At 40.5% G+C, this 14,496-nt stretch overlaps 1 protein-coding gene across 6 annotated transcripts in view; it reads right to left on the bottom strand.

Annotated features, from left to right (window-relative positions):
* ZNF410 (zinc finger protein 410) overlaps positions 1–14,496 on the bottom strand; it is a 46,459-nt gene that overhangs the window by 29,175 nt on the left and 2,788 nt on the right. For 4 of the 6 annotated variants that reach the window (XM_024231311.3, XM_063715279.1, XM_009249281.4 and 1 more), the window contains 5 exon segments: positions 11,853–12,034; positions 10,128–10,263; positions 7,530–7,748; positions 5,798–5,989; positions 15–165 (listed from right to left, as the gene is read on the bottom strand). In XM_024231311.3, the coding sequence (XP_024087079.2) occupies positions 15–165; positions 5,798–5,989; positions 7,530–7,748; positions 10,128–10,263; positions 11,853–11,885 (731 nt within the window). In that variant the 5' untranslated portion in view covers positions 11,886–12,034. 6 annotated transcript variants of the gene reach the window in all.

The raw sequence follows: 14,496 nt of genomic DNA, 5'->3' as shown, positions 1-14,496 counted from the left end.
TCAGATTTGCTCACCGATGAGTCTTGAGGTGGTATTTAAAGTGGGCTGGCCATACAAATGTCCGGTCACAGCCTTCAACTGTACACTTGAGCTTCTTTTCCACTTGAGGAAGGGTCCCAGAATCTTTTGGTTGCCCATCACCAGAACCAAGGTGGACATTTTCTCCTGTAACAGAGTCACATATTTGTAATCCAGGGAAGGACCCTACTCAGATACTTAGGCTCAAACAATAAAGCTCCTACATTTTACTCCTAGTGATCATTAATCAGATATCTATCTTCATCTTCCCCAGTTATCTTTGTATGCACTTAACAGCAGAAACTTGGCCAGGTGTGGTGCTCACACCTATAATCCCAAGCACTTTGGGAAGCCAAGGTGGGAGGACTGCTTGAGCCCAGGTGTTCCGAGACTAGCATGGGCAACATGGTGAAACCGTATCTTTACAAAACACAAACAAACAAACAAACAAAAATTAGACAGGCATGGTGGCGCAGTCCTGTAGTTGAGGCTCCAAGGCTGAGGCAGGAAGATCACTTAAGCCTGGGAGGTTGAGGCTATAGTGAGCTGTGACTGCACCACTGCACTCCAGCCTGGGTGACAGAGCAAGAATCTGTCAAAAAATAAATAAATATAATAAAACAATAGAAATGCAAGTGTTCTACATCCTCATTCCCTTACTCCAGAAAAACTACCAAAAACTATCATGCTTTGTTTCACAAGACTAGGCCTCTTTGACAAATGTAAGAGATATCCAAAATGGTTTGCTATTAGAAATCAGAATTAAAACCACTTTGCATTACACAGTTTGGGAGAGAAGCAGGGATAGCAACACTATCCCTGAGTAGGGTGCTACAAAGACGACAAAGTTCTGAGTAATAAAAACACTGTATTTTGCTTGTGTCCGGGAGGCGGAGGCTGCAGTGAACCGAGATTGCACCACTGCACTCCAGTCTGGGCAACAGAGTAAGACCCTGTTTCAAAAACAAACAAAAAATCCCACTGTATTTTAAGAAGAAGTAGTCATTCTGGTTCAGTGTGGGCTTTCTTTGACAGCCATTTTTAGATTTCCATCTTCTGAAATGAATTTGGCTATTTCTTGTCATTCTGGAAACTAAGAATCACCTTCCAATTTCCTGTACCACCCTTCTTTAGTTATAAAATACTTAAGGAATTCAAAAACTCAGATGATTTTTAAATTTCTAACCACATTTTAAAAAGTAAGAGAAAATATCTACTGGAGTTTTGTTCAACAGAATAAAGAGACGTGAGGAGAGGAGTACAAAGTGCCTCCCTTAAATGTAAACAAAATCAGTTACTTAAAAATTTTTATATAAATTCCAGATTAGCAGGTGGTGGTCCTTTTCTTTCACTGTCTTCAAGAAATACTTGAACATCAATAGAGAAAAAAATTAATAGTCATTTAATTCTGCTATGAGCATATGCAGGCAGTGTATCTTTCCACTATATATACCTCAGCAATAAGATTTGTATCTCCAAATTTCCCCCTCAATAGCCAAAAGTAGAATATATATGTTGTGCCTATCACAACCCCTAGAACCTGATGGTTAATCAAAGGCAGTTTCTGTCCCATCTATTAATCTTCTCCTTGCTATACTTTACCAAATACTAGTCATAAAACTAATTGCTCCAAGGTCAGAGCAGAACCTAGGATGCTTCCTGCTAGTTACTATTAACTTTTTCTTTAATATTGCCCCAAGGTTTTTAAAAATGTGTTTACTTGAAAAATATCAGGGCCAGGCACAGTGGCTCATGCCTGTAATCCCAGCATTTTGGGAGGCCAAGGTGGGCGGATCATGAGGTCAGGAGATCAAGACCATTTTGGCTAATACAGTGAAACCCCGTCTCTACTAAAAATACAAAAAAAAAATTAGCCAGGCATGGTGGCAGGAGCCTGTAGTCCCAGCTGCTCGGGAGGCTGAGGCAGGAGAATGGAGTGAACCCAGGAGGTGGAGCTTGCAGTGAGCCAAGATCGCGCCACTGCACTCCAGCCTGGGTGACAGAGCGAGACTCCGTTTCAAAAAAAAAAAACAAAAAAACAAAACTACACATATAGCACAAAAATACATATGCTGTGAAGGAATCTTCCCACCAACCCCAGAACTCCAGCTAATTGATTTCTAATGAAAGGTCTGTTAACATCATGCTTTTTTATTTTAATTTTTTTCCTTTTTTTTTGAGACAGGGTCTCATTTTGTTGCCCAGGCTGGAATCCAGTGGCATGATCTCGGTTCACTGCAGCCTCGACCTCCCCAACTCAGGAGATCCTCCCACCTCAGCCTCCCAAGTAGCTGGGACTAGAGACAGGTGTGCACCACCACACCTGGCTAATTTTTTCTATTTTTTTTGTAGAGATGGGGTTTTGCCATGCTGCCCAGGCTGGTCTCCTGAGCTCAACAGATCCACCCGCCTCGGCCACCCAAAGTGCTGGGATTACAGGCATGAGCCACTGCACCAGCCAAAAATATCATGCTAATACAGTGATTCAAATCAGTGATAGTAGGGGCTTTCTGGATTCCGTTTTATAGATACAATAAGAATATTAATATAATAATAAAATAGGAAAAATGAATACATAGAATAAGGCAAGGCTAAGAAATAACTGAAACTCCTCCTGCTCAAGAATGAAGATTATTAATATATGCTCAAATAAATATAACGCAAATTTTTCCCTAAAAAAAAAAATCCCTCAGAAAAGAGTGTATTTGAGTTCTACCATGTTGGCCAGGCTGTTCTTGAACTCCTGACCTTCAGTGATCTGCCCACCTTGGCCTCCCAAAGTGCTGGGATTACAGGTGTGACCCACTGTGCCCGGCTGCCGTATGGTTTCTGTTACAACTACTCAGCTTTGCCATAGTAGCAGCCTTAGACAATTTGTAAGTAATATGGATGCCTATGTTCCCATAAAACTTTAATTATAAAAACAGGTGGAGATTTGGCCCAAAGGCCTTTGCTGACCTGTTATACAACATCTTATGCAAAATTAAAATGTTTCTGTATTTCAAACAACTTAGATTTTAAGTGAAGATAACGTGCTCTGAAAAACTATGCTAGAGAACTCACAAAGTGACTTCAGTGTCGACAATGACAAAGATATTTATGTTAAAAATGCATTAAAATATTGAATAAAATCACTTCATTACATGTTAGTGCAAGGGTGTCCAATCTTTTGGCTTCCCCAAGCCACACTGAAAGAAATATCTTGGACCACACATAAAATACTAATGACAGCTGGTGAGCTTTAAAAGCAAACAAACAAAAAAATCTCATAATGTTTTAAGAAAGTTTACGAATTTGTGTTGGGCTGCATTCAAAGGCATCCTGGGCCACATGTGGCCCACAGGCCGTGAATTGGACAAGCTTGTGTTAGTGGGTGAAAGCAATATTGATATATTTCATATGATTTAAAATGTATATGTGGGACCAGTCATGGTGGCTCATGCATGTGATCCCAGCACTGCGGGAGGCCGAGGCAGGCAGATCACCTTGGGTCAGGAGTTTGAGATCAGCCATGGCCAACATGGTGAAACCCTGTGTCTACTAAAAATACAAAAATTAGCTGGGCATGGTGGCATGCACATGTAGTCCCAGCTACTCGGGAGGCTGAGGCAGAAAATCACTTGAGCCCAGGAGGCAGAGTTTGCAGTGAGCCGAGATTGCACCGCTGCACTCTAGCCTGGGCGACAGATTGAGACTCGGTCTCAAAAAAATAAATAAATAATTAAAATGTGTATGTATAACCAAAATCATAAAGCTTCCAAATAGCAACCTATAATGTTAACTTTATCTACATGCTTAAAGGTTCACATAACTAAGTTAGAAAAAAATAAAAGGCTTTTAGGGAATTATCTAGTTGGAAAATAAAAGATTGTCATATTTGGGGTGATTTTTTTTTTTTGGGAGACCAAGTTTCACTCTTGTTGCCCAGGCTGGAGTGCAGTGGTGCGATCTCGACTCACTGCAACCTCCGCCTCCCGGGTTCAAACAATTCTCCTGTCTCAGCCTTCCTGAGTAGCTGGCATTACATGCATGCGCCACCACGCCCAGCTAATTTTGTATTTTTAGTAGAGACAGGGTTTCTCCATGTTGGTCAGGCTGGTCTCAAATTCCTGACCTCAGATGATCTGCCTGCCTCAGCCTCCCAAAGTGCAGGGGTTACAGGCGTGAGCCACAACGCCCGGCCTATTTGGGGTGATTTTATGCATACAAAGTAGTTGTTAAGATAGTAAGGCAACATACTTTGAGAGTAAGAAAAACATCCACACAATGCTTTGCTGATCATAACATTTCCCAGATAGAATGTTACATAATCTCCATAACAAGCCAATCAGGAAAGCTGCCTGATCTCTATGTTCAGATCGTTAAGAAAATTGAAGCTAAGGGAGGTTAAACTGCCCAAGGCAGGGAACTAGTAAATGATGGTCCCAGGCCTGGATCCCATGCTCCCAGATTCTAAATTGCAAGCTCCCCTTCCTACGCTGCTTCTCACTGGCAAATATGCCACTATTTCTTCAATGTAAGAGGAAATGCTGAAGGTTTCAGCATCCAGAGATTGGCACATATATCTCAGGAAGAATCTGAACTTTAAGGGTCCCACCAAAATGTTAAAATGAACCATTCTAAGTAGCACTATGGTAGTCATAAACAGAACTAAGTATTTTGAAAACGAATAGTTTAGAATTTGGCTGGGCATGGTTGCTCACACCTAAAATCCCGGCACTTAGGGAGCCAGAGGCAGGAGGAGACCCTGAGTCCAGGAGTTTGAGACCTGTCTGGCAATAGAGCAAAACCTCATTCTCCACCAAAAAGGAAAAAGACCAAAAAAAAAAAAAGATTTAATGTTTCAAAATATTCATAGGGAACTCTAGTTCTCTATGAGAAATTTTAACTTTTTATTTTCATTTGAATGGTAATCAAAAAATAATAAGCATATACTAGATAATCTGCATAAACTCCAAACAACTGTGTACTAAGTGCTTAAGCTTAGTTTGTGATAATGACAGCATTAAACCATGTAGTATTGAGTTGTCACATGTTAATGAGAAAACACAGAGGCAGACCTAAAAAAGTATTCATGACATGCTACATAAGCAAAGATTCTGCAGTGGTCTGAATAGAGCCGTGGTTCTCAAGCTTTAACATGTATCAGAATTAAGTTTTTGACTCAGTAGGTCTGGCATGGACCTGAGAGTTTGCATTTCTCAGTTCCCACGTGACATCAGTGATCCAGTGACAATGCTTTGAAAATTACTAGAACAGAGAAAAGTGACACAGAGTAAGTAGTATAGGCATGCTGAACTGAAAAGAAAAAGCATTAAAACCATCATAGCTAATTGTTAAACTGCCATGAGCAGCAATTTAGTTTCAGCAAAACATAATCCTCTGCCACAATGACTTAATGTTATTTTTATTTTCGTGGGTTTGGTAGTTTTATTCCTATTAACTGATATATGAAGTTTACACAGAATTTATGTTTTTGCATATTTAAGAGACATTACAATAAAAACAATTCAAACCCCAGGATGTATATTATTTTTTCTTTAAAAGGAGCTCTGTACATTATTTAAAGTTGAGAATTCAGTATACTAGTTGGTTTTGAACACAAATCTGGCATGGCCAAGTTATTTTATAGAAAATAAAATTTAAACAATTTACAGATTTCTAGCCTTCTGCTCTCATTAATAGAATAATTTAAATTATATACACCTCAAACCAGCCAATGCATTACCAAAATCTCTTTACACAGAATAATGGCAAGGAAAATGCCAACAGTCCTCACCATTGCTGCTGGTTTTTGCATTCTTTGCCAGTTGTGCACGAGTAGCAGCAATCAAACTGTCATGGGCCAACTCTTGAACCCGGAGGAACCATGGAATGCTACTGTCTGTGCTCTCACTGGAGAGGAAATCATTCCCTGAATCTTCTGCCTCATCCTGTACAAACACTAAGTGCTCAGCTGAAGAGCCCAGACCTGGAAGAAACAAGATATACGAAAAGTTAGCAACCAAGCAAGCCTTTTATTTGCCCTGGCTCAGAGACTCTCCATGTCCCTTTTTTTTTTTTTTTTGAGACGGAGTCTCGCTGTGTCACCCAGGCTGGAGTGCAGTGGCGCAATCTCGGCTTACTGCAACCTCCGCTTCCCAGGTTCAAACGATTCTCCTGCCTTAGCCTCCTGAGTAGCTGGGATTACAGGAATGCGCCACCACTACCGGCTAATTTTTGTATTTTTAGTAGAGACGGGGTTTCATCATGTTGGTCAGGCTGGTCTTGAACTCCTGACCATCATGATTCGCCCACCTCCCCCTCCCAAAGTACTGGGATGACAGGCGTGAGCCACTGTGCCCGGCCCAGAAACTCTCCATGTCCTAAATAAGCTATTCCTGACCTTCGCCTTTTACCTCAAACTTCTCACTGAAGAGTAGGCTATCACCTTTCTACCTTTAGTCTACAGGCTTGTCATTACCTTGCCTCCTCTGGTTTCAGAGGCAAAGCTGTCTTTCTTGGTTAACCAGACTAATCCCCACCTACTGTATTTCATTCTCATTCTTCAATTATCCCCCCATATATACTTGCGTTATCTCCTCTCTCCTATCTGCAACTGGTCCTCCCTATCGGCCAGCATTTCCTTATGTCTTTAAATATGTCCTAACTCAAGTCTCTCACCCTTATTTTTAAAAAGAATTAGAAAAACCCAAGTACTTCTCTAGCTATTACCTTCTTCCCTGTTCCTTTAAAGTCAAGTTTCTTGAACAAGTGTACCTTCTAACTTGCATATCTATTGTCTTACCTCCCATCCACTCCCCATCTCTTTAACCCTGGCCTCTACCTCAGCTACCACCGTAACAATTGCTCTTGCTAGGGTCACCAGACACACACTTCTTCTCACTAATAAGCCCATCATGTAGTATTTGGCATGATTTAATATCTTTTCTGCCTTAAAACTTCTTCCTCCCTTGGCTTCCCTGCTACCAATCTCTCCCAGTTCTCTTCATCCCCTTCCAGCTGCTCCTTCCTGTTCTTCTGTTGTCCTCTTAAATGTTTTTTCCCAGGGTTCCAGACTTGACTTCTTTTCTGTTTATGCTTGAGACTTCTCTTGAATCAAAGAATCCATGTTCATTGTTTCATACGTTTCCTGAATGCTGATAAGCACCAAAACAGGCCTTTCTAGAACTCTGGATTCCTGTTTCTAACTCTCTAAAGGACATGTCCTCCTGGATATACCTCCAAAATCTCAACATAAATAGGCACAAATTAGAACTAATCATCCTCCCCCAAGCCTTGCTCTTCCTGTGCGATCTCAGTAAATGGTACTATATAATTTCCCAAACAAGATATGAGTCATACCAGAGTCCTCCCTCTCCCTCTACATATTCAAATGGTCACCAGACACACCAATTCTCCAAAATAATAAAATAATAAAGCTTCTATTTTAAGTATGACTAAGTTAAATATGCCCCACCCCTAATTTTTTTCTTAGGCATAAGCAGAGCTCAAAAAAAAGGAAAGAATACCTGCTCTTGTTAGGTTAAGAAGAATAAAAGAAGTGCTATCACTTGGCTGTAGATCTTGCAACAAGCTAGAAGACTCTGAAGTGGACAAAAACTCCGAGGATTTCTGTACAGTCTGAGCTCTCGTCTCCTCTCCGTCTGGACCCACATTCACCCGAAGGCTTCTCAAAACAGCTGAGGAAGGGACCTCCTTGGAGGAGTTAGAATGATTTGTAGTATCATCTAGTAAAGGGAAAATACCACAGCTTTATGTAGCGGCTATCTCTAGGAGCCCACCATTTTGATACACAGCACCCAGTATCTCTTGGAAGCTAACATCCTTATAGCAGCAGACAGCATTCTCATTATACAAATAAAAACTTTGTCTCACAAAAGAACAGAGAGATGGGTTTATGTTCCAAAGGCAGTCAGCCAAAATGTGAGGAACAGAATTCTCTGTCACTTGGCAGTAAATGGTTGGTGAATAACCAACCATTCAACATTTGGACATCACAGAATTTAGTCCTTTTTGAGGCCAGAAATCAGTACTTTCTCCTTGAAAAATATAGCTATACAATGAATACTAACTCAAGAATAGGATCTATATTTTATTTTTCCTGGAGAGAGCTCCCTCTCCTCAACTTTTATATTAGGTTGGTGCAAAAGCTATTGCAGTTTTTGCCATTACCTTTTTACCTCTGGTTGTATCTCAGGCTGTGGTATTTTTTTCTGTGCCACCACACCTGGTTAACTTTTGTGTTTTTAGTAGAGACAGGGTTTCACCAGCCAGGCTGGTCTCGAACTCCTGACCTTAAGTGATCCACCCACCTCGGCCTCCCCAAGTGCTGGGATTATAGGCATAAGCCACCACGCCCGGCCTGTAATATTGTGTTTTATGAGCTGGGAGGCAAGTATTTGGATTTTCATTTACTTTTATCTATACTTGTATGTCTAAAATACTTTAAATCAAAATTAAAACTAAAATGTGGAAAAGAAGGTGAATGCATTTTTTTTTAAATCCATTCATTAGTTGATGAACACTAAAGCTGATTCCATATCTTGGTTATTGTGAATAATGCTGCAATTGACATGTAAGTATAGACATCTTGGACTTACTGATTTCAATTCCTTTGGATATACACCTACAAGTGAGATTGCTGGGTCATATGGTAGCTCCATTTTTAGTTTTCTGAGGAACTTCCATACGGTTTCCATAATGGCTGTACTAACTTACATTCCCACCAACAGTGTACAAAGGTTCCCTTTTCTCCATATCCTTGACAACACTTGTTATCTTCCATCTTTATGATAACAGTCATTCTAAGGGAAGATGAATGCTCTGTTGTTTTCATTTCCTTAATTATTGTTTATACATTTTTTTTAAATTTATTACTATTTCTTTTAGACAAGGTGTTGCTCTATCCACCCAGGATGGAGTACAGTGGTGCAATCACAGCTTACTGCAGCCTCAAACTCCTGGGCTCAAGTGATCTTCCCACCTCAGCTGGGACTACAGCTGCACACCACCATGCCCAGCTAATTTTTAATTTTTTGTAGAGACAAGGTCTTGCCATGTTGCCCAGGCTGGTCTCAATCTCCTGGGCTCAAGCTATCCTCCTGCCTCAGCCTCCCAAAGTGCTGGGATTACAGGCATGAGCCACCACACCTGGCCTGTCTTCAACTTTTCTAACTGGTTCTTTCCTCTTAGCATAAAGCAACCCTCAAATATCTCAGATCTTAACACAAACAAAAAATTTCCCTCTATCTTACCACCTTCTCTTTTTCCTTCTCATACCAGAGGAGCCTTTAGAAAGTATGTATTGATAGGCCTGGCGCAGTGGCTCATGCCTGTAATCCCAGCACTTTGGGAGGCCAAGGTGGACTGATCACTTGAGGTCAGGAGTTCAAGACCAGCCTGGCCAACATGGTGAAACCCTGTTTCTACTAAAAATGCAAAAATTAGCCAGGCATAGTGGCACGCACCTGTAATCCCAGCTACTTAGGAGGCTGAGGCAGGAGAATAGCTTGAACCCGGGAGGGGAGGCGGAGGTTGCAGTGAGCCAAGATCACGCCACTACACTCCAGCCTGGGCGACAGAGTGACACTCCATCTCATTAAAAAAAAAAAAAAAAAAAAAAAGCAAGTATGTATACTCAAGTCACTGCAGCCTGACTTTTCCATCCTCTTCTCTCCATGGAACAGGTTCTGCCAAAGTCAATAATGGAGTCCTTTTGGTCCCTATTTCACTGGGCCTGTCAGTAGCATTTGATACAATGATTTCTCCTGGGTTTCATGCCTCCACTCTGCTGATGTTCATCCAACTATTTTAGTCTTTGTTTCTTCCCTCCTTTACCAGTTCTCCTGCCCTACCCTGTATCTTAAATAAAGAGTTCCACAGTTTTGCATTGACCTTTTTTCCCCACTCTCCCACTCTCTGGGTGATCATATCCATTCCTATGGCTTAAACTACCAACGCACTAATGATTTCATGGTTGCTTTTTCTCCGTGACTCCTAGTTTCCACCAGTCAGTTATTAAACGATATATTCATTCCACCAGTAACATAGAGTAGGCTAAGCTCTTAAGACTTCTTTATCCTATTTCTAGTGATCTTAATTTTTACCTGGTAACATTAGCCGACTGCATTCTGAGGCTTCAGTCACGGGAAGGAGGGACAAGCAAGTAATATCTTTAGCTTCTGATTCTACAAGCCCCTGTCCCAATGGGATGGACGTATTCTGAACAAATTGTACCAGGAGCTGGAGGCAGAAAAGAAAACACTGAGAAATACAAGTTGTTAGAAATGTATCTAAACCTCTGAAATTATCAAAAGGTAATATTAAGACTGTTCACTAGTCTCATCCATATTCAAAGAAAAACTAAACAACATAATATCTAAAGTTATTTTATCAAGTTCTCTGTTCTAGAGAACAGCTGATTTATATAAAGTCATGTGCTGCATAACGACATTTCAGTTAACAGACCACATATAGGATGATGGTCCTGTGAGATTGTAATATCCTATTTTTACTGTACTTTTTCCATGTTTAGATATGTTTAGATACACAATGTTTACCACTGTGCTTCAACTGCCTACAGTATTCAGTACAGCAACATGCTATATAGGTTTGCAGCCTAGGGGCAATAGGGTATACCATACAGCCTAAAGTGTAGCAGGCTAAACCATCCAGTTTGTCTAAGTATACTCTACCACGTTCGCATAATAATGATATCAACTACCATCATATTTCTCAGAATGTATCTCTATCGCTAAGTGACACTTCATGTAATTAAGTTAACCTCTGCCACCTTCTGTCAAACAGAGAAATGATAAAAATATTACATTTTAAAATGGCTTAAAAAAAATCAACTGCATCATATTGATTACATTTTACAAAGCACTTTTCTGTGTACTGGCTCATTTAATTATCGCATTAACCCAGTAAGATTTAAGGTGTATTTTTTTTTGAGACGGAGTCTCACTCTTTTGCCCAGGCTGGAGTGCAGTGGACCATCTTGGCTCACTGCAAGCTCCGCCTCCTGGGTTCACGCCATTCTCCTGCCTCAGCCTCCCAAGTAGCTGGGACTACAGGTGCCCGCCACCACGCCCAGCTAATTTTTTTTGTATTTTTAGTAGACACAGTGTTTCACCATGTTAGGCGGGATGGTCTCGAACTCCTGACCTATGATCCACCCGCCTCGGCCTCCCAAAGTGCTGGGATTACAGGCGTGAGCCACCGCACCCAAACTTAAGGTGTATTTTACAGCTGAGGCATCAAATTGAAGACATTAAGTGACTTGTCTAAGGTCACATGACTAGTTAGGAGCAATGCCAATCCTCAAATTTAAGTAATCTGATTCCAAATTCAGTGACCACTTTGCAACACAGATGTGCTAAATTTAAAGTAAGAAAAGTGAACAACAAAAAATGTTTAAATCCCCAATCACATTTAGAAAGAAAATACTTACAGATATATATAAAATAAACAAAAGAAGAATTTGTAGTAGTAAATATTTATATACTTATATATCTATACATCACATGTATCTCATATTTATGTATATATTTATACATAAACATATTTTTACTTATAAGATTTTATTACATTATCCAAATGTATAATGATTTCACATATACTGAAAAACAGATATAAAAACAATCACAAAAGATAAAAATATAATTTTTAAATCTTTGAAAAAATAGTAACAATCAAAACCATATAGCTTAAAAAACCTAAAATATTTATTATCTGGCTCATTAAAGAAAAAGTTTGCTGACCCCTACACTAAAGATAAACTTTGAAATATAGCCCACCAAAAGAAAAGGAAACAAGCTGACTGGGCTCACCTCTGGTTTGGATTCTAACTCATCTGATAACATTGATTCAGCTTCCAAAACCTGTAGCTATTCAGGGGACAAGTTCAAATTTAATTCAGAGCCAATGATACCTTCCTGTTATGTTCATATTCCTCTAGCAAATACTATGCTTTTCCCGTAAGATGTTGTACTAGGTGGGTAATCAATGTAACCTAGAATAGGGGTAAAAAAGAGAGAGGGGGCATTAAGAGCAGTGGGAAAACACAGGTACATAAAGACACTTCTTTACATATACAAAAAAAATCACAACAAGCAAGCAAATAAAGAATTCAAACCAAAACACTTCTTTTAAAATACAACAAGCTCAACAGGCATCAAAATCCATAAAAATACTATGCTTTGATGCAGTATTTCAACCTCTAATAATCTAATAAACTATCTTAAATATGGATAGAGCTATGTCCAAAGATGTCCATCTTATCCTATGTAATAATAAACAACTGGAAGCACTGTATACACACACCCCCCCCCCCAATTAGGGAATGGTTGATTAAATATGGCACTGTCACTTCAAAATATGCTATGAAGGGCTGGGTGTGGTGGCTTACACCTGTAATCCCAGCACTTTGATAGACTGAAGCAGGTGAATCACTTGAGGTCAACAGTTTGAGACCAGCCTGGCCAACATAGTGAAACCCCCTCTCTACTAAAAATACAAAAATTAGCTGGGCATGGTCGCAGGCACCTGTAATCCCAGCTACTCAGGAGACTGAGGCAGGAGAATCCCTTGAACCCAAGAGGTGGAGGTTGCAGTGAGCCAAGGTTGGACCACTGCACTCCAGCCTGGGTGACAGAGCAAGACTCTATCTCAGAAAACAAACCAACAAACAAATGCTATGAAGACAATGCAACAACAAATGACTGACATGTTAAATTATAAAAATAAAATACAAAATTATATACTTGCTATTATTAAAACCAGCTATAATAAGCATCAGAAAAAGTAAAAGGAGATTCATACAGCTATGACAGTAGCTATACTGTGTGGTAGGCTGGTGTGACTTAATATTCTTTTCTCAATTTTCCAATATTTCTAAAAGGCAACCATATTGTTTTGATAATTTTTAAAATTACATTAAAAAAAGAGTTAAAATTTGAAGAGCGTTTCCCAAAGGTAGTGCTCTCAGGACCCTGATGTGGCTGTTCTCTCCCTTTTATTTATTTATTTATTTTGAGATGGAGTTTTGCTCTTGTTGCCCAGGCTGGAGCGCAATGGCACGATCTCGGCTCACTGCAACCTCTGCCTCCCAGGTTCAAGCAATTCTCCTGCCTCAGTCTCCTGGAGTAGCTGGGATTACAGGCATGAGCCACCACGCCTGGCTAATTTTGTATTTTCAGTAGAGACGGTTTCTCCGTGTTGGTCAGGCTGGTCTCGAACTCCTAACCTCAGGTGATCCGCCTGCCGTGGCCTCCCAAAGTGCTGAGATTACAGGCATGAGCCACCGCGCACAGCCACTCCCTATAATTTAAATTCTTACTTTCTTATAGCTTAGTTTATTTTCAGGATTTTGGAATGTGAGTCCATTTTATTTTGTACAATTGTTACTAAAATTGGGAGCACTATTACAAATAATCATACAGTGTAAAATGTATCCAGGATGGGTATATTTTCAATCAATGGGTACTTTAAGTTTCCAATTAACACCAGGTAGTGTGGAAAGGTAGAACAAGACAGACTTTACAAAAAGGGCACTTAGGCTGGGCACGGTGGCTCACGCCTGTAATCCCAGCACTTTGGAAGGCCGAGGCGGGTGGGTCACCTGAGGTCAGGAGTTCAAGACCAGCCTGGCCAACATGGCGAAAACCCATCTCTACTAAAAATACAAAAATTAGCCGGGCATGTGGCAGGTGCCTGTAATCCCAGCTACTCGGGAGGCTGAGGCAGGAGAATCGCTTGAACCAGGGACACAGAGGTTGCAGTGAGCTGAGACTGTGTCACTGTACTCCAGCCTGAGCAACAGAGCAAGACTCCATCTCAAAAAAAAAAAAAAAAAAGTAACTGAATAGATGTTTTTTTGTCCTGTTGGTTTCTCCATTTCTCTTTCTAGCTTCCTGAAATCCTCATTTTTCATTGTAAAAAAGTAACCATTTAGGCCAGGAGCAGTGGCTCACACCTGTAATCCCAGCATTTTGGGAGGCCGAGGCGGGCAGATCACGAGGTCAGGAGATCGAGACCATCCTGGCCAAGATGGTGCAACCCCGTCTCAACTAAAATACAAAAAATTAGCTAGGTGTGGTGGCACGTGCCTGCAGTCCCAGCTACTCAGGAGGCTGAGGTAGGGGAATCGCTTGGACCTGGGGGGCGGAGATTGCAGCGAGCCAAGATCGCTCCACTGTACTCCAGCCTGGGTGACAGAGCAAGACTCTGTGTCAAAAAAAAAAAAAGAAGTAACCATTTACAAGATATAAATGGAAATGCTCCTTCCAAGTTTCCCACATAAAGTATCATAAATCCCTGACTTTTCTTCCACACATATTTTTCTTATTCAAGCACTGCAACAGCTTCATACGGTTTATCCATCCCTCTATTTAGAGAGGAAGGAACCAAGGCTCAGTATATTACTTAATTACCAAGTTATTAAGTTGCAAAGCCAGGACTCCCACCCACACCAGA

Source organism: Pongo abelii, chromosome 15, assembly GCF_028885655.2.
Source record: "Pongo abelii isolate AG06213 chromosome 15, NHGRI_mPonAbe1-v2.0_pri, whole genome shotgun sequence".
NCBI lineage: Eukaryota > Metazoa > Chordata > Mammalia > Primates > Hominidae > Pongo > Pongo abelii.
Note: the sequence above shows the minus strand (reverse complement) of the source record. Positions and strands in the feature narration are given on the sequence as shown.